This window comes from Fusarium subglutinans, assembly GCF_013396075.1.
Source record: "Fusarium subglutinans strain NRRL 66333 chromosome Unknown NRRL66333_c0000111, whole genome shotgun sequence".
Taxonomy (NCBI): domain Eukaryota; kingdom Fungi; phylum Ascomycota; class Sordariomycetes; order Hypocreales; family Nectriaceae; genus Fusarium; species Fusarium subglutinans.
Window position 1 is genome coordinate 111,881 of NW_023502174.1, and position 20,001 is coordinate 131,881.

The 20,001-nt window shown below is 50.1% G+C and overlaps 6 protein-coding genes across 6 annotated transcripts; 4 read left to right on the top strand and 2 right to left on the bottom strand.

Moving 5' to 3' along the window:
* Positions 1-2,038: 2,038 nt before the first annotated feature.
* On the top strand, positions 2,039-4,946 carry FSUBG_8233 (Autophagy-related 13; the record flags this gene model as incomplete). The annotated part of the gene is made up of 3 exons (XM_036686620.1): positions 2,039-2,266; positions 2,335-2,430; positions 2,478-4,946. The coding sequence occupies 3 exons, from the start codon at positions 2,039-2,041 to the stop codon at positions 4,944-4,946; spliced, it is 2,793 nt and encodes a 930-aa protein (XP_036536282.1).
* Positions 4,947-6,361: 1,415 nt separating this feature from the next.
* FSUBG_8234 (signal transducing adaptor molecule) lies at positions 6,362-8,602 on the top strand (the record flags this gene model as incomplete). The annotated part of the gene is made up of 6 exons (XM_036686621.1): positions 6,362-6,404; positions 6,504-6,664; positions 6,718-7,467; positions 7,521-7,593; positions 7,647-7,859; positions 7,914-8,602. The coding sequence occupies 6 exons, from the start codon at positions 6,362-6,364 to the stop codon at positions 8,600-8,602; spliced, it is 1,929 nt and encodes a 642-aa protein (XP_036536283.1).
* A 2,149-nt stretch (positions 8,603-10,751) lies between these two features.
* On the bottom strand, positions 10,752-12,266 carry FSUBG_8235 (uncharacterized protein; the record flags this gene model as incomplete). The annotated part of the gene is made up of 3 exons (XM_036686622.1): positions 10,752-11,716; positions 11,767-11,815; positions 11,901-12,266. 3 exons carry the CDS (start codon positions 12,264-12,266, stop codon positions 10,752-10,754), a joined length of 1,380 nt encoding a protein of 459 aa, XP_036536284.1.
* A 2,009-nt stretch (positions 12,267-14,275) lies between these two features.
* FSUBG_8236 (nuclease S1 precursor) lies at positions 14,276-16,634 on the bottom strand (the record flags this gene model as incomplete). The annotated part of the gene is made up of 5 exons (XM_036686623.1): positions 14,276-14,457; positions 14,521-15,180; positions 15,235-15,353; positions 15,991-16,161; positions 16,486-16,634. 5 exons carry the CDS (start codon positions 16,632-16,634, stop codon positions 14,276-14,278), a joined length of 1,281 nt encoding a protein of 426 aa, XP_036536285.1.
* A 209-nt stretch (positions 16,635-16,843) lies between these two features.
* On the top strand, positions 16,844-17,869 carry FSUBG_8237 (uncharacterized protein; the record flags this gene model as incomplete). The annotated part of the gene is made up of 3 exons (XM_036686624.1): positions 16,844-16,892; positions 17,062-17,607; positions 17,661-17,869. 3 exons carry the CDS (start codon positions 16,844-16,846, stop codon positions 17,867-17,869), a joined length of 804 nt encoding a protein of 267 aa, XP_036536286.1.
* A 620-nt stretch (positions 17,870-18,489) lies between these two features.
* On the top strand, positions 18,490-19,812 carry FSUBG_8238 (aspartate-semialdehyde dehydrogenase; the record flags this gene model as incomplete). Its single annotated transcript, XM_036686625.1, has 4 exons — positions 18,490-18,520; positions 18,633-18,887; positions 18,954-19,694; positions 19,745-19,812. The coding sequence occupies 4 exons, from the start codon at positions 18,490-18,492 to the stop codon at positions 19,810-19,812; spliced, it is 1,095 nt and encodes a 364-aa protein (XP_036536287.1).
* Positions 19,813-20,001: the final 189 nt, after the last annotated feature.

Below are 20,001 nucleotides of genomic sequence, written 5' to 3' on the forward strand. Positions count from 1 at the left end.
TAGTTGGATGATGTGATTCAGCAGGGTACATGGCGATAACCTTGAGAAGCAACTCGATCAATTGGGACTTTTTGCTCTTCTTTCTTTTTACTGTATTACATGAAGAGTTTAGCTCAATATGTAAGTGTAACACATAATATGCTATGTAACTCCATCAATGTGAGTCTCTAATTCGCCATGAGTGACTCTCAAGGTTGCCGTGAGAGTGCCATGCTGCCACGGCCGTCCCTCCACCCACAAGGGGAGTCTTTATCGAGCTCGGGCGGAGAGGTGGAGATCGTCTGATGAAAGGTGTGAAACGTTCCGGATCTACAAAGCTAGACTGTATAGAGAAGGCTACAGATAGGTGCATACCAGAGGCAAAAGCAGAAAGAAGCATTACGATAACGGAGAGTAGCATTGCGGCCAAGCAAGCAGGCAACGCCTCTCAGCTTGAAGATAAGCCCTCCAGCTTATCTCGTTCGTGGAAAAGAATCGGGGAGGGGAGGGGAGGGAAATGTCATGAGTCAACATCCCATCTATGACTGGTGCTTTTAGATGTGACAACCGCCATAAGCCAACCAGAAGAGACGAACGGGGTTATGAAGGATATGGATGTTTCTGCCTGGTCTATAGCAGAAGTTATTGAGTAACAGTGAATAGACGGGGTCAATGCATTGCATATGCTGTTCCCTTCAAGGTCCTTGAATAGCGTGATAGCTGTGCTCTAGGGCTTATCCATGGAAACTCTGGGGTTATGAATGGAGGTGGGTTTCCGTCGGGGGATGGATCATGGAGGCGCTTAACTAAAGCCCCCCGGGATTATCGAAAGCATCCACTAAAATGCACTGACCGAGGTCCCCTCTGCCCCTGTTGGGCACGATCCGAGCCCCCCATTCAGTGGAGGGCTGTTTGAGGTGCCGGTGTTTTGATCGAGGTCCATGCATGGGCCGATGCATTGATATGAATATGGATATATCGTTATCTTGTAGTAGTCTACAGTACGGAGTAGGTCACAAGACATGAGCGAGATAGATTAGATTAGAAAACTCGCTCATTGTACAAGCTGCGGTGTATTTAACATTTATTATTCTCATCTTGTGTTGATCAACTGGGTACCTAACTCATAGCTGACTCGACTCAGGCGCAAGACGTGCCCATGAGCCCTGTGACTGTGACGTGAGGCTCTAGCCGATGACGACAACCCATTATTATCCAATCCAGTCCCTGTCGCCCATCGCATCACGAGGTCGTCGGTGGTGGTGACCTCTTCCGTCTCTATCAGTTTACTACCTTAGTACCTAACGTCCCCGTCGCCGTTGGAATTCAATCTCGGCTCTGACAAAACACGACCAAGCCTGCTTCTATTCTATTTCAGAGTTGGGCCTGCTGCAGCAACCCGCGACCTACCACTTGTTTTATCTCTATTTGTGGGCACAAACAAGTACCTTAGGTACCTTGCCTAAGGTACCTAAGGTAGGTTGCCTTACACAAGCAACCCGCGGTACCTGTCACATCTCTACGCTCTTGTTAGTGCGACCGGGTAGTCTGTACAGTGTTAGACCCTCTTCTCTCACACCTCACTTCAGACCTATTACAACGACAACGACCCTGGACGGAGTTGTGTTTGGCTGCCTGCATCTGCATCTGCATCTCACTGACCGACAGCAAGGAGATACCTGGACTTGGGCTTGGACTTGGACTTGGACCTGGACCTGGACCTGGACCTGGACCTGGACCTGGACCTGGACCCAAGCTTTCTGCCTTTTGCTTTTCTTTCTTCTTTTTTACACTTTTGCCTACACTTCTACCTCCACACTCCCCTCCAACCCAAACACCGCCAACTACCGATCCATCTCAACTCCTCCGTTCTCCATTCTCCCATATGGACCTGAACTGCCTGCCTCGAACGATATGAACCATGGATGAGCAGGTCTCGTGGCCGATCAAGATCCCTATACGTTCGTGATCAATTCATCCATCAACCAACAATTACGACCGTACCCTCTTCTTTGCGCAAACGACACGATACGATATACGATAACCGATACCGATAACAATGCATCAACAACCCCGTGGCCCAGCCCGGGTGTCATCCCCAGGTGCAACGCACCATCCAACCTTTCCATCTCGATCCAACAGCACCAGAGAAGCTGCATTGGGGTCCCGACCTCGAGCCGGCTCTAATGTTGTCGGTAGAGACACACCCAGCTCACCAACTATCGGAGATGTGCCGACACCGGCGCCTCCAGCTGACTCCATCAAGAAGCTCGATCAAATAGTCCAGGTATGAATGGCCGGGTTACATGAATACATTGGCCAAGGTCCGCTGCTAACAATTATTCTCCACTGCAGAACTTCTATGCAAAGGCAGCCGTACTCGTTCTCGACTCACGCATCAAATCCAAGCCTGCGCGCGGGGCTAACGGTGGACGGAAGCCCAACAAATGGGTAGGTTTGCAACCTGTTTGCACACTCAGTCGCTAATCTCGGGGCAGTTCCAAATCGAGACGGACGAGATTGATGACTTTCGAGATGAGCTCAAGATCTGGAAGACTTGCGGCAGCTTCGATAACCCCCCTCCTCCAATGGTTATCGAGGTCTATCTGGATACTTCTCGATTAAAAGACAGCCAGAGTCTAGTCATCGTTGATGAGACTGGAAAAAGATGGGATGTGATGGAACAGCTGAATTCATCCGGTTCCTCTACCGACAGCTCGTCTGGTGCATCCCGGAGAAACAGCGAGGTTATCATTGAGAGGTGGCGAGTCGAGCTCAAGTACTCAGGCGTAATACCCACGGACTTTGGCCCGATTCTACCTACCATCTACAAGAAGGCCATTGTCTTCTTCCGGTCTCTGTTTATCACAACCCGCCTTCTTCCAGCATGGAAGTTTGCCAGCCAGGGTCCCGTCAAGAACTCGCACCCGGCGCTTATTCCACGATGTCGAGTACGTTTATCTCAGTCTGATCGCTCACGTAATGATCAGCTGCGTCTTCCCATTGATGGCAGACCAGACCCCGTGACGGAGTACATGTTTGGCGATTTAGAGGTGCCCGTTGGACGACTAAGCACCACTGTCACCTATCGCAATGATTGCAACTTCCGCGTGGATGACTCTGAGGCTCTACTGAGTTCTCGTTTCATGGGAGTGGACGAGAACTTTTTCAGACCTTCCATTCCACCGCTGAATGACCAGTCAACAGCGCAGATGACGGAGGCAGGGTCACTGCGTGACAACCGGTCCCGTCCAAACTTGAGTGATATGCAGCAGGCATATGGAAGTCTTTCAACGTTTCACACTAATGTCCCAATGGGGACCAGCCCGATCTCGGCTCTGAGATCTGTGCGACCACCAGGCTCCGACACAAGCTCACCCCCAGAGTCTCTACCAGCACAGAATGGTGTGGGTGGCCCAAGCTCTTTGCCAGTACGTCAAAGTGCAACACGACCTCCTTTGCGAACGACCGAGGGCTCAAGTCGACGTCCTTCAGTATCTTTTCAGCCTTTCAAGGCGGGCTCACTCTCGGGCTCGCCTGTCCCAAGGCAGATAGATCCTGAACCGGCTTCTCCTCAAACGTCGACTCGTCCAGGTATCCCTTCCCTTAAGCAAGCAGGAAACCGAACATCTCTTACTGCTGGTATGCCAGCTTCCCTACGCGGTGGTCCTCCTCCTTCGGCATCTACAGACCCTGCTGTTGCCAGCTCCCCGCGACCAGCATCGACTAGTCGCTACAGTAGCAGTTTCACACATCGCCGTGGTCGTCTATCTTTTGGGGGAGCCAGCAGGGCTGGCGATGACGAGCAGGGCAGCAGTGGTAGACAGAGTTTGGCCTCATCGGTGGCACAGCCAGGATCTGACCTCCTGGATGAGATTGCAGGAACCAGCTCAGACTCGCTCCAGAACGACCATAAACATCTCTCAGACTTTATCAGCGCACTGGACAGTAAAAAGACCCTGAAGAGCTTTGGCCCCTCAAAGAAAGGTGAATCAGCAACCAACAAGACTGTAGCGCAACTATCGCGCTTTCATCAAATGAGGGACTCTAATAACGCGCTCACGGAGTCGATGACATCGTCTGTACAAATGCAGAGGTCATCGAGCTCGTCCAGTCGACAATTGACGAGTGTGCCTGGGATGACTGCACCAGCTTCTGTGTCTGCTTCTTCGTCTCCTGGGAAGCCACTGTCCCCTCATACACCCCACACGCCAGCAATCCCTTCAAGGCTGAGCGAGAACTCGATTATTGATTACACTGGCCAAGGACGAATTACTTCGCGTCAGGGGCGAACATCTGATAACAACCCTGCACCAGGGACGATAAGAGAGAGCACAGTTACACAAGATGGAACGACAGCCATCGACATTCCCTTGTCACCTCGGTTAGCTACGTATGAACGAAGGGCGAGCTCTGTTGCACTCCACAATCGGTCGATGGCGGATGAAGATGAGCCAGACTCTGCTTTTGCGCACCGATCTATCAGTTTGGGTGCTGATGATAGAGAACCACCTACTCTAAGCATCTTGCTGGGTAGGCAGATGCAGCTCGAGGGGGGTCCGAATCAAAGGGGATCGGATGAACTCAAACCAGCGGCTGAAATCGAGACCTCTGACACGCCAGGGCTGATGCAGCGCGGCCTGTCAGAAGAGAACCCCCCTGAGGGGCTGATGCCGACAGCAGCGTCTAGCTCACCTTTTGGTAGAAGGCGATATATGGGCATGGCTTCACATAAGCAGACGCCGCCTCAGTCATCGCGTGGAAGCTTTACCGGATCTATCACCAGACAGGTTCGGGGTGACGATGACTCGATTAACGAGGAGCCTCTGGTCTTTGACCTGTCAGAAATGGATCCGCAGGGTCGGCGAAGCATCGAAGAGGCCCGTAGCGGCGCCCATGGGGCAACAAATGCTACATCAGATAAGGGAGGGTATGAAAGCCGTGGTGCTTCAAGACGGGGTTGGTGAGAATGACAAATCTATATACGGATCTTGGACACAAGATACATACAACATCTACTGACAGCAAAGCGAGAGCAACGACACACCAGCTTCATTGGAGCCATGAGTTATGTTTCAAAGGCAGTGGAGTTGCAGGCAGGATGGCGCATTGGATGCGTAATACAGCAGATTGCCAGGTTATTTATGTACCTATGTATGTATGGATGGGTGGGTGGATGGAAGCGGCGTATATGGACTTGTATACATTATTCATAGGTTGATACGATTTAAAGCAGCGTTGACTGTATGTAGCGTTAGCAAGCGGCATCCTTCTTATGAGGCGAGCCACTGGATATTTATTTACATTACTTATGGGAGATATATGTCCAGGTGTGTTTGCTCTTGGTGTGAAGCTTGGGATTATGTCCGATGATACCCAATCCGAGGACCACGCCACGTAAGGACGTCACCAAAGGGATAAGGACGCGCAAACTTGTCACGAAGCTGAAGATGAGTATGTACTAAACCAAAGGCTCCGCAATAGAAGTAAATCTTCCGTGAAAACGGATAGAAGCAGCATATTTCGTATGAGCTTTTACGAGTGAAAGTATAAACAGCATGCTTCAGCCCAGTAAGCAGTTTGATGCATGGCAGATCTCGATAGATGCTCGCCAATGCCAGACAGTCAGATGATACCGAGTAAAAATGGAATCAAACCTGATCGACAATAAGTTGGCTGTGTAAGTATGTATTTCCTCTTACAGTACCTAGTGAAGTTTGGTGTGGCGCACGCGTGGCCCTCAAGCCACATGGACCAGGGAGCTTGTCCTTCTGGGTCGGGGTAGGTAGCTCAGCCCCGCTACTTCGCTCGCCGCTCGTTCGTCATCAGAGCGAGCCAAAGCCCAAAGGTCACTAATAATAAAAGCGAAGCTGGAAGCCTGTTCTGTTTAAACACTCGCTACCTACAAACTCTCCTCACGAGCCTGCCTTACTCTATTCACTAGGTAGGCACATACTTACCTTAGGTAGTTCGTTCCCTTCTTCACACTTGACTCATTCACTGTAGTACCTATATCCTCGTCCTGAAGACAACGTCAAACGCCTACGACGCTTCTTAACTTCCTTACCTACCCACCCTTTGAGAGTAATCGAGCAAACCACAAGTGACGTGCCTGTGTGGAGAGTGCGACCGCCGACGACGTAGCCCAGGGTTTTGGTACGGGACCTTCATCTCGCATCTCGCATCATTATCAGCTTTCTTCCACCACCTCTAAACAGCAACGCCGTCGCTTTCGTCGAGACCTTTCTTCTATCTGCGGTGGATATTCGCATTACATACCCAAGGCTCTCAGCCGACGAATTCATCCCGCGCCTCTCTCTCTCTCTCGCTCGCATTCACGCCAATAACTGATACCCCAACCCGAGTCAAATCACCAGCTACCATGTTCCGAGCCTCAGCAGCAGGCCCTTATGATGACGTCGTCAGTATGTAGCGCTCTCCGCTTTATTCGGTTCGGACAAGAGAATCTCGATAACTTGCTCTTGTCTCGATTTATGCTTTCTTTACGACTAACACCAGTACAGCCAAGGCCACCGACGAGAACCTCACGTCTGAGGATTGGGGCGCCATTATCGAGGTCTGCGACAAAGTAGGCAACGATCCAAATGGCCCCAAGGAAGCTGTTCAGAGCATCATTAGACGCCTTGCGCATCGGAACGCCAATGTCCAGCTCTACACTCTCGAGGTATGTTAAATACCACGCCGTCATGTGAAGCCTTGTTTTACTCACTCAATCAGCTTGCGCATGCACTCGCCCAAAACTGTGGGAAGAACATGCACCGCGAACTTTCCAGCCGTGCCTTTACAGATGCCCTCCTCCGTCTCACCAACGACCGTAATACCCACACACAAGTCAAGTCCAAAATTATCGAGCACATGAAGAGCTGGTCCGAGATGTTCAGCAGCGATCCCGAGCTGGGCATCATGAGCGATGCCTACAACCGTGCCACACGAAGCAACCCCAACATCCAGCCCCCAAGTGCTCCTCAGAAGCAGGGCCTCACCGAGCTCGATCGCCAGAAGGAAGAGGATGAATTGCAGATGGCTCTCAAGTTGAGTCTGCAGGAGGAGGAGCGCAAGAAGACTGCTACAAGCAGTCCAGGCGCACAAGCCGGTCCTAGTGGCCAGACAGAGAGCCCTGCTCCTGCTGCGCCGGCTGGAACTACAGCGGCCACGGTGAGCCGGGTACGTGCGCTCTTCGACTTTGCTCCTTCTGAGCCCGGAGAGCTGGAATTCAAGAAGGGTGATGTAATTGCTGTTCTCGAGAGTGTATACAAGGACTGGTGGCGAGGCTCTCTCAGGGGCAAGACCGGCATCTTCCCACTCAATTATGTCGAAAAGCTTACCGATCCCACACCGGATGAGCTACAACGCGAGGCTCAGATGGAGGCTGAGGTGTTCGCCGAGATCAAGAACGTTGAGAAGCTCCTCACGTTGTTGAGCACTTCCAACACAGCACCCCGAGAGGAAGATAATGAGGAGATTTCCGTAAGCACCCAGTATGACGGAAAATATCATCAGTATGTTAACAGATCCTGCAGAAGCTTTACCACCAGACTCTTGCGATTCGACCCAAGCTTATCAAGCTGATCGAGAAGTACTCTCAGAAGAAGGGTAAGCATTGGACGCCCCCAGGATTGGATGTGATACTAACATACATCCCTCAGATGACTTTACACAGCTAAACGAAAAGTTCATCAAAGCTAGACGGGACTACGAGGCTCTATTGGAGTCTTCTATGGCCCATCCCCCTCAGCACAACTACCAGCAATACGCAATGCGACCGGGTCCCGGCCAGGGCTATCCTCAAGCTGGCGGGTATCCTCCCCAGGGAGCAGCTCCTCAGGATCCCTCAAGATATTATACTCCTGGCCCACAAGGTATGATGGTCCTTTGCCCCTGCAATGGAAGAACTTGTTTCTGACTTTTGACAGAGCAACCTCCTTATCAAGCAGCGTCTCCTCCCCCTAACTTCCAGAACCAACCCCAAGGTCAACCGGCACCTTTCTATGTAGCCGGAGCTGAAGTGCCCGCTGGCTCGCAGCCCTTCCCTCCCCGGAACGAGTCTCCTTCCAATGGTAAACAGCCAGCCCCTATCAATACCTCGACACCGGGCCCCAACTTCAACCCTTACAACCAATCTCAGAGCAACAACCCTTACACGCAAGCGCCTACGGGAGGACGACCAGGTAGCACATACGGAGCCCAAGAGTTGGCTACATCAGTCTACGACTCCCCTATAGCAACCAACAACCCACACCAACCGACCTCGGCTGCCACATTTTCAAGCTCGGTGTATTCTCCTGAAGAGCCCAACGAGAACGCCAGCGCACCGCCCCCTGGTCCTTATGCAACGCATCAGCAGCAGCCTCAACAATACCAGAGCTACAACCCCTCTCAAGTCCCTCCCATGCCCACAGGCTCAGCTCCCCCTCCTCCTCAGAGCGTCATGACACCTCCCCCTCTGAACCCTGGGAATGCCGGCGGATATGATGCTCGTCATGGTCTGCCCAGCCAAGGTGGTGCTGGTGGTCAGGCTCAATACAAGCCTTATGTGCCGCCCGGCGATGGTCCTTCGGCTCCTGCACCCGACAGTTACTATCAAAGCGGGGGAGTTTACTAAGGATTTGATGAGTTGGAGGATGGATAGTCGACTGTGTTGCTATAGCTTCAATACATTCCTGACGCGTGCCACACGCGGGGACTTTTTGTTTTGGTGGTCAAGTTTTTGCTTAATTTGAATCTTGCTGGGCTCCTATTGATTTAGTACATTGAGGCTTCTCGTCTTTATACTTATGATTTGCCTTGTAGTCGCTAGTTGAACAAGGTTGCGTACTGCGCCGTTGTAGATGATTATCAGAGCAAGATTAGGGGGGGTTATAGGTAGGTATGGATAATAGAAAGCCAAGTCAAAGCAAGCTTCAAATTAATTGAATGTCTCCTACTGAATCTATACTTGATCCTTTTCTTGTTCTATTCAACAAATAACTATTTCGCATCATATGATATGACTACGTAGGTACTAACTACTAAGTTAATCCATGTTTGTTAATAGTCTCCCTCTCGCGAACCACTAACAGACTCGTTTCGTTTCACAACCTGAAACCTCGACCGTCTCGCCCCTGTAACACCCTGTTTTTTGCCGCCTCCCAACCCCATTTTCCTCTCAGTCTCCCTTTTTCCCTCTTCTTTTGTTCTTCCCTTGAACACATTAAAATATACATACTACATATTCGATTCTTTGCACTGCGCATTTCTTTCTCTTCTTCCCCCTGTCTACCTAGTTAATTTTTGTCGTTTCAGCTGGTTCTGTAACTTCAAGTGTCACTCTCTTCTGATCGCTCAATATCAAGCCACTATCTATACATACATACACTCACCATCATCACCGTCAGCAACATGAAGACTACAGTCTTTGTCACGATTCTCTCTGCGGCTGCTTCGCTCGTTAGCGCTGGCATCGTCGTCACACCAGTTTTCTTCAACCAAATCGTTGAGAAACTCTCTGGCGACTGTCCTTTTGGCGTAGTTACTCCTCAAGGTTGCGCGTAAGTTCCGTCTTTCAATGGAATGAGTAGTTAAGGTAGAGTCATATTTACTAATACTTCGATAGTCCTCAGCGCGGATAGAGACTGGGCTCTCTAGCGGGCGATTGATTCAATCACTGTGATTTGGTTTTGGTGTTTTCGGACAGTTCTAGGAACTCTTCTCTTTGTATGTGTTAAAGGCTTGAGCAGATAGCTAAGGATTTCATAATATTTAAGCGTATCCTTGACCTATCTACCTACCATTACCCTAACCTCTAAAGTTACTGTTCCAGTGGGTTTGGAGGCGAATTCTAGTAAGAATATGCCCTAAAGTCAAGTCATTGGTTTTGTGACCCTCCTACATCGTACGTCTGTATGTTGACATGTGATCATTCTCTTTCCCAAATGCTCATGGTTACACAAGAGTTTGGTAGGCGATCCGCATTCTCTAATCATTCCTCGAAGGAACCTAAGCTATCAGGCCATAAGATTTCTTTACTAAGATTCTTTACACATATTTAAATCTGTTTTTATTTACTAGTTATCGAAAGCTCCCAGACGGGCTTAGTTACAGGGTAGCTAACTTGCATATATATATATATACCTAGACATAGGAACACTATAAAAAGAAACTACTAATCTTGAGTCCTCAAACTCAGGTACCAAAACTGAGGAGGTACCTAGGCTGTGCAACAGTTTCCTTGTTCATGCTGATGACTGTTACATATAACCGCCATTCTATAACTTGAGTATCCACCTGATCTTTTGTTATACTCGCTGCGAAACTGTTGTTGTTTGAGCCCTGATAGGCCCGTTTCATATCACAACTCTGCGACAACTACAGTACCCTTACTAAGTATGGTACAGTCCACGCCTCAACACCATTGTCTTGTTCTTTTCAGTGTACGGATATACACAGAGCCATCAGCTATCAGAGCAGATAATCACAACTCCCAGGACAATCGTAATCGAGTGACCAAATCTTATTCAACTAATAAACAACATGTCTTGACGTACATTCACCTCCAGCTCATATCCCCATCCATCATCTATTGTCCATAGATGTAAATCCAAACCCATTCTAACTAGGCATACACCCAAACTCCACCCTGATTACTGTCCTTGTTCGAGCGAAATACTATTCTCGAATTAGGTACCACCACTGATACTCACACCGAAAACCGCCAGGGCCACGGCCAAGTCGAATGGCTCTGTCTATCCCTCTTTGATATCCAGTCATAAACTTCATGCTGCTGAGGCTGTCTTGTTGCCAGACCCATCCCCTGCCGAAGCCGCCTGGAAACCACCGAAGCCACCTCTACCGAAGCCACCTCTACCGAAGCCACCTCCGTTGCCACCTTGTCCGCCTTGACCTCCCTGACCACCGCCGCCATTCTGGTTACCACCTTGGCCGCCCTGATCTCCTCCTTGACCTCCGTTTTGATCACCACCCTGGCCACCAGCATTCTGGTCACCGCCGGCATCAGCTGCTTGGTCTCCTCCGTTCTGGTCTCCTCCCTGCTGACCTCCGTTCTGATCACCACCTTGGCCACCAGCATTCTGGTCACCACCGGCATCAGCTGCTTGGTCTCCGCCATTCTGGCCTCCGTTTTGACCACCTTGGCCACCTTGGTTGCCGCCGTTCTGGCCACCACCTTGACCTCCGTTGTTACCTGCATTGTTGCCGCCCTGACCTCCGTTGTTGCCACCGTTGTTACCTCCATTGTTGCCGCCGCCGCCGCCGTTGCCACCTCCAACGGTGATACGAATGCAGTCATCCTGTGCTCCTCTCTGAGCAACAGGCATGAGGACTGGCTGATGGTTGGATGCGGCAGACATACTGCAGATACGGTAGTTGCCGGCAGGCAGACCGCCGTCGACCTTGGCAGTGAGGAGACCTTGGCCGTTTCCAGCATCGTTGATACCCTTGAAGAAGGCAAATTGCTGAGGGTCCAAAGGCTGAGTAGGGTTCAGACTATCGCCAGTGTCCTGGACAGTGACGTGGGTATGACCGATGATGTTACCACCACCGTCTAGGTCCTGAGGAGCAGAATAGTAGGTGGTTGTTGCATTAGTGAACGAGCCAGGTGCAAAGTTGATAAACTGCACTGAGATATCAAAGTCTTGATTGGCTTGAACGTTGTCGCCGTTTTGAGGCGATGTGAAGACTGAAGAAACCATGTTGTTGGCTCCAGGAATCTTTCCCATAGCTGTGGGAGTCAGTATGTGTAGAGAGGAAAGAGTAAATCGTAAAACTTACGAATACCGTTACACGAGCCGTCCCGGTTTTGCTCTCCATTGGTGAGTGTCTGGCCAGCACAGAAGTTGATGAAGTTGTTGGCATCCCTAAGTCTTGTTAGTTGCCAGGTTTTCTCAAGTAAAGGTAGATGTGACTTGCGTTGCAGAGGCAGCTTGCTCATCCGATCCAGGGTTGTTGCCATCTTGCTGCGAACCAGTTTGCACGGCGTTGGCGTCCAGAGTGTTGCCGCCACCGCCGTTGCCGCCTCCGTTGTTGCCTCCATTATTATTGCCGCCGTTGTTACCGCCGTTGTTAGCTTGGCCATTGTTGTTTCCGCCATTGTTGGCCTGACCACCATTGTTGCCGCCACCGCCTCCTCCACGGCCACCACCTCCAAATCGACCGCCGCCGAATTGTCGTCGTTGGAGAGCGCGAGCCAGGGGGTGTCGTTTTTGAACAACAGCAGCTTCTGTAATGGCAGAGATGCCCAAAAGAGCGATGATTACGCCTTTGACCTGCATTGTGATGACTTTATGTTGATCTTGCCGAGAGAAAGTGAAAAAGGAAATGAAGCCGAGGGCAAATACAATGTTGTATAAAAGTTTTCGAACGGTGCCAGACCAATTCGAAATAAAGAAAAAAGAATGGTCACAGTAAAGTCGACTTGGTCTCAAAGGAACGAATGAAAGAAAGAGACACTACCAGAGCTGAAGAGAAGACAAGATGGTACGAGTTTGGGACGAAGGGACGAGGGTTTAAAGCATCGGGGAAAACTGGAGATGATGATCGGAAACGAAGTTGCCGAGAAAAGAGGCTGGCTTCCATTATGACAATCCCAGACAATTCAACGTCTCGGGCTTGCACATCAGACCGGATGGCATCTGGGCGGTTGAAGGGGCCCGGTTCAGGGTCACAACTCCATGGATGACGGCTGGAGCGAGCAACAGTACCCAAGATCCATCTCTCGCTTGAGAGGCAAGGGGGCAGCGATCAAACTTGATGAGAAACACCAAGACAGAACATCGTGGAGCACAGTGACACTGCTGGCTGCCTAGGACTTCTGAGACCGAGAAACGAAAACATGAGACAGCGGCAGAAGCGACCTGACGGCTTGGCCAAGGGGTCCAGAGTTGGGATGCCTGTTCGGGCTGGGCTCTCTGTTAGTCAGGGCAGCCCAGGTCGAGATGGCTGTTCTCAGGTGGTGTAACAGGGACGTTGGAGAATGTTAGTCGATTGTAAGCGAGTGCAGTGTATTTCCTTAGCGCTTGGCTAGTCTTGGCGGATGGTCATATCTCCGAGAGGTGATTGAGTGAGTAGGTATGTAATAGTAGAGATCCAAGTTAGGAGTTGACGTTGGAGATGGGATGTGGCTGCAGACGTCTCAGCCCGTGCCCCCTCCTTCCCAATTGGTGTTGTGTAACTGGTTGCGCAGCCAATCAGAGCATGCGCCAACCCGTACCTGCATCTAGCTAGTTGCCAGGGTGCCTATAACTCCAAGCACAGTGCGTTTCGTCCACTGATGTTCGAAACTACCATTGTTAAGCCCCAGTGTCGGAGAGTGTCCGCCCTGTAACGGAAAACTCATCAACTAGATCGAGAAAATCTGATGAATAATAGACGATGTCCTCTCTGGGATGGGGGATTTTTGTGATTGCCGACTTGACTCGTCCACCATCAACAACTTTGTAATTATGAATTCGTTCTGTTTCTAATGCCTAGGTAGGTAGCTCATAATGCCAAGAGAGAAAGACCAACAACCCTAGCTACTAGCTACTAGGTATACTGCCTAGGTATACTGCTATATCATATCACGATATATGCTCACGAATTCCTGCCAACCTAACAGCTTGTCTGAGATTCAGAAAGATTCTTACTCACAAACTCAGGCACATTGAGACTAATTGAGTTCAGTCTAAATCTCATCCGGACTTTTCAATCAGATCTAAGCTCTATCCAACCAGTTCTCACGACTGACAGACAAGTTGGAGGCGCGTTGCAGGTATGTCGCAGACTAGCAATAGCATTAATGCCCCAAGGTACCTAGGTAGGTATGTTGGCGTTGCAGCCATGAGGTAGCATCCAAACAGTGCCCTGTAACAGGACCTGTAACAATATCTCACTCAGTATTTTAAGCTTACAATATCGATAAGACATTTGCGGTTTCCCCAAAGTTCCTGTTTCATCCGCATTTTTGCAAAATCCTTCAGCAATTGTTGACTGATCACTCGTCTCAGGCTTGGACTGACACTGGATGAATCATGATCACGAAGCGAGCCTGAATCATTCAATTCTCCTAATTGAAATGATGTCATGTTTTGAAATTCTGGACCAAGGCACGCACATTGATTCCACATGGCATTTCGTGGTCTTGGAATTCACTATTGAAGATATTGTGTATATATCGCGGAGCATCAAATAGCCCAAGTTTATAATCACAAAGGTTGCATTCTCAATGACCATGACACATTTATTCATGAGAAACCACCAGCTGCAGAATATCCAGAACATTCTAATCTACATACACAATAAATCAGAGCTCCTCGGACATCTGCTTCTGCTCAACATCCTTGTAAGCCTCAACGATCTTGTCCAGCCAGGCAGCCATTCTGTAACCGGCCTTGGCAACCTGCTCCTCAATGACAGGGGCAGCCTTTTCAAAGTACTCGCCTCCCAGTTCCTGACCGACAATGGCATCGGCACCTTCGGGCAGAACTGTAGATCCATGTTAGAGACGAGTTGCAAATGCGGCAGCCGTTGCTGGGGTAATCGACTTACCGTGAGTGCAGACGAGCGCATTGGCCTCTCGGGACCAAGCAAGTGCCGTGCTGATGGGGTCACTGAAGTCTAGATCCTTCAACCACGCGTCTTTTGCCTCTGCGAACTTGCCGTCTGTGATCTCGACTGCAAGCTGGTTGGCCCAGTTGTTGGCGAGCTTGAAGGGGTCGCCGTGCAGACCACCCAACAGCTTCTCAGCGATAGAGCTGTCCCAGACGTGGTGGAGGTTGAATGTGCGGCCGTCAAATGTCACTGCAAGACCGTTGCCACCCTTTTCGACATTCTCGTTATGTAGAGGCTGGTGCAGATCTCCGATAAAGTGAACGACAAACTTGGCGGCCTGGTTGCGCTGCCAGAAGGGCAGCTGAGGCTCAACTGATTGCTGGGTGTAGTTCTTGAGGGCGGTGAGAACACATCCATCGTCCTTGCAATCACGCTCAAAGTCGACGTCACACTTGTTAGGAGGGCTGTCGTGAGCGTCGATGAAGTGAAAGGTCTTGGTGTATCGACCCCAATCTGTGTAGCGAATCGAGTCTGCCCATGATGCTATTTTCGCAAGGTAGTCTTCCTCGTCATTATAGAGAATATACTTTAGGTGAGCTTCGGTGGTGTTTGCGACAAAATGACTGGCGAGGTAAGCAGTGGTGATATGACCGAGACCTGTGATATGTGAGCTTATTGAACAATTGTTTTGTGACGAATCAATGAACTCACTGCCCCAAGCAAAAGTGCTAGGCAAGTTAGCGAGGCCAAGAGCCAGTGCGCCAGCTGAGAGGAGCTTCATCATAACAGAGTGAGGGCGGTCGCTAGGTAAGGTAGCTAGGTCTGGAGCGCTATGGAATGCAGCAGGCTTATCAGTCACGAAACGAAGGGAATAGAATCAAAGCAAAGCTTCAACAGGGAGATGGAGACGTTTAAAAGATGAGCACGCTTAAGCTCAAGGTTACGGATTAGAAAGAGACGAATTCTAGATTGGACCAAAGCGTTTGAAGCTGGAGAGCTGAGCGCGAAGCGGTTGGCTAAGGCCGCCTATGTTTACGTTAGTTCTGGAGCATGATCGATAGTTTGCTCATGAGCTGTCAGGGGTCTAGCTACTGGAGGCGGAATAGGCAAGCTTATGGCGAATCATGGCGGGCATGTGCCGCTCTACGGTGAAACATTGAAAGTGGCTGGGAAGAATGGAGCTGAGGCTGCTGAGGTTTGCTCTAGCTTGAAGAGCTGAGGTCGATAGTTTATCACAAAGGCAGTGTTAGTTACTGCATGAGTTCTCAATACCACGAGTTTAGTTCATATGTTAGTCGCTTGAACTGGATGGACAATACCTAAGGTAACTTAGTACTATCACGATAAGGGTCAATCGGCCTCTTATCGGAGGAGATAGACCCTGCATCTCACAGGCAGGACAGGCTCACACAAAAAGACTCACGCGCCTTGGAATGCCTGCGAGTTCTCCATATTTTATTAGCTCACAAGATCTCCAAGCCCAGTGCGTCACTTTGAACGATAAGCGCTCTCGACTGGCCAATACACGATGACCAGTTACCAAACGGATCGATAAGACCTCCACTGTTGAACCCGACAACGGGGCCGACCTCCCATGGGGATTTCTTATCTGAGTATGTGATTGTGTCTGTGTCTGTTCTGTATCTGTATCTGTATCTGCAGTGCTTTGCTTTGCTTTACCTGAGTTTGGTATGGTTAACCGTTGTTCGTGGAACATCAAACTTTGTTGCTTATTGAAATATTTTTGCTCCATCTTACTCTTTTTTTCGTCTTCAGACTACAACCAGAAGAAAAAGAAAGAGAGAAAAAACTCTGAATCAGAACAGAGCCTCCTTCTGGAATTGGATCTACATTCATTCACTCGATCTCTCTTTGTCGCTGGCTGCCCTCGTGATACCCACCTTTGTCGCACCACCCTCTTCCTCTTCCTCTTCTACTTGATCTGATCGACCTTATCTAAACTTCTTCTCATTCTCCTCCTTCTCCTCCTCCTCCTCCTCGATTTTACCATCTTCAACACCTTCGAATACGACGACGATGCCACTGTTGGCCTCAACCTCAATCGCCGCTGCGGCGCATGCGTTACCGGTCACGTTGGCTCTGTCGGGCATTTTTGGTAGCATCAGCTTGACCTCTTGGATATGTCTCCTCGTGCGTCCCTCTCTCTTCTCCCATTCGCGCGTCCTTGTGTTGCATTCGCATTCGCATTCACATTTAATTGCATGCGCGACCTTAATTCTCCCCCATCTTGGCTAACGATGCTCTGCAGTTACCCCAATTGTTCGCCAATTACAAGGCCAAGAGCGCCGATGGCCTCAGTATGGCCTTTCTGGTCGTCTGGCTCTTGGGCGATATCACAAACCTCATCGGTTAGTTCTCATTCCTACCTGAATCCCCCATAATCAAAATTTGTCTTCGGCACAGAGACAAATACCATTGCTACGCCATTGTCTGATGCCGCCCTGGTCAAAAAATTTGACATCGGCTAGAAGTGGCTTGCCACCACGCCAACTTTCAGTTTGGCTAACTGCTTTCTAGGAGCCTTGTTCACCCACCTAGCTCCCACTGCAATTGCCCTAGCAGGATACTTCTGCATTGCCGATATCGTCCTCATCGGCCAGGCCGTCTACTACAATGCCCTTAATGCCCGCCGGGCGAGTCGCGCTGGGGAACGTCGATCAAGCGATCCTACAGAAGAGTCTCCTCTGATCAACGGGTCCCGTAGACGAAGCTCTTCTTTCGGCCTCCCTGGGTCTCAGCGCCGCCATGCGACACATACCGAGTCCTCGATGGACCCATTGAGGAAGATTGTGACAGGCGAAGACGAAACCCCCGATAGCAAGCCTTGGCTTCACAACACCTTGAGCCTGCTCGCTGTGTACGTCATTGGGTTCGCTGGTTGGTTTGTCTCGTACAAGGTCGGTGCTTGGGAGAGCGGTGACCCTGGTACCCCCGATGCGCCTGAAGAGGCCCAGAACCCAATGGAGCTTGCTGGACTTATTCTGGGCTACATCAGCGCAGCGCTCTATCTCTGTGCTCGAATTCCCCAAATTATCAAGAACCACCGGGAAAAGTCATGCGAGGGTATGTTGATCACTGCTTGCTTGCAATCAATGGACGAGGCTAATAATCTGCAGGTCTCGCATTGCTTTTCTTTATGCTCTCAATGAGTGGCAACCTCACTTATGGCATCAGCCTGGTAGCCTACTCCCAAGACAAGAAGTACTTGCTGAACGCGCTTCCTTGGTTGCTTGGCTCTCTGGGCACCATTGCTGAGGATCTCATCATCTTCGTCCAGTTCCGAATTTACTCCAACGATGAGCGAGAGAGCGCAATTGAACCTTAGATCGCAATCGACAAGACGAGACAAGACATGGCAATTACATTTTGTGGTGGACGAAGGGAGGTTCTTGGAGGTTCTAATGTGCATGAAATGGCGTTTCATTCCTTTGTTCATATGCATTGCATTTGAGAAGTTTGTTACATGAAGGAAGGGTGAAGCTTTGAATAAGGTACCTAAGCTCACAATCCATCAATACTGGGACACCCTCGGGATAGAGGTGCATGACATGACATAATGCTTCGGGTCGAATTATAACTCTTCGGAGGGTTTTTCTTACTTATCCATTCAATGAGTCTTTTTAACATGTGCTTTGCCAGTCATGAAACGTTCTAGATGCGACCAATTGAAAAACTGAAGTCTTTCATTCGACGATAAACTCGACCCATGAGAGCACTCTCATGCCATAGTGGGGTTACACACGACTCATCTCCGATGACGGGGTCGGAAGTTTGGCGGGGTTATGTACTTACTACCTACTCGGTCGGTACTTTCATTAAGACTCACTCGCCTCAACGCCAAAATTTAAGCATCAACAACTCCCCAACGTCGGTATCTTTGAGTGACTCTCTTGACCTCTTCGCCGCCAAGAGTCTCATTGATTCTGTAGCAAACATACACCCACAATGGCCTCTCAATTCCCTACCAAGAAGTGCGGTACGTCGCCCTCAACACCCACCCTCTCTATCCGATTTCGCACCACCACTATCCTTTCCATGACAACGTCTACATACGTACCTATTTAGCATCAATACTGATCCATCTCCAGGTGTCCTCGGCGCCACTGGCTCTGTAGGCCAGCGCTTCATCCTCCTCCTCGCTCAGCACCCATACCTCACCCTCCACGCCATCGGCGCCTCATCTCGTTCCGCCGGCAAGAAGTACAAGGATGCCGTACGATGGAAGCAGGCTGCGCCCATGGGCGATATTGCCGAGATGGTTGTGAGAGAATGCAAGGCTGAGGAGTTCAAGGACTGTGATGTTGTCTTCAGTGGTCTTGACTCTGACGTCGCTGGCGATATCGGTATATCCCTCTCTATCACATCACGTATCGGTAATAGCTGATATCACTAACTTTATGTGCCTGCAGAGCTCGAGTTTATCAAGGCCGACATTCCTGTCTTCTCCAACGCAAAGAACTACCGTCGCGATCCTCTGGTGCCTCTCGTCGTTCCCACCGTCAACCTCCCCCATCTCGACCTCATCCCTCATCAGCGCTCTGTTCGCTCTCTCAACAAGGGCTTCCTCGTGTGCAACTCCAACTGCGCCGTCATTGGTCTCGTTATTCCCTTCGCCGCTCTCCAGGCTGCTTTCGGACCCATCTCTACAGTCTCCATCGTTACTCTGCAGGCCGTTTCTGGCGCTGGTTACCCTGGAGTCTCTAGCATGGATATCATCGATAACATTGTCCCCTTCATCTCTGGCGAGGAGGACAAGCTCGAGACTGAAGCCCGCAAGATTCTGGGTCGCCTTGATGACAAGGGTACTGCTTTCATTGAGCAAGAGGGTCTCCGTGTCTCTGCCACTTGTAACCGTGTTCCAGTCATGGACGGCCACACTGCATGTGTCAGTTTGAGCTTTGAGCGCAAGCCTGCTCCTTCAGCTGAGGAGGTTCGTAAGGCTCTTCGGGATTACAAGAGTGAGGCCCAGGCTCTCGGATGCCCTTCGGCACCTGAGCCCGCTATCAAGGTCTTTGGTGACGATGAGCCTGACCGCCCTCAGCCCCGTCTGGACCGCGACCTTGGCCGTGGCTACACTGTCAGCGTCGGCCGTGTTCGTGAGGATGAGGCTGGCATTTTTGACATTAAGTTTACAGCCCTGAGCCACAACAGTGAGTCTTGCATCTTCCCCTCTGGACTTACCTAACACTGACCGTTTCAGCCGTCATTGGTGCCGCTGGTTCATCGATATTGAACGCAGAGGCCGCCATTCTCAAGGGTTACATCTAAGAGTACAGGGTAGGGGTTATGTTGAAAAACAATTCGGGTCATCCAAAGATAAAAATAGACAGTGGTATTTATTCGGCGTTCAACATTATCCCAACCCCTGCAAATATGTGACCTCATAAAACAACAGGGAAAGTTATGAAGCAATGTGAATTGTTAATTATTCATGATGGTCCGGAAAGTACATGCAAC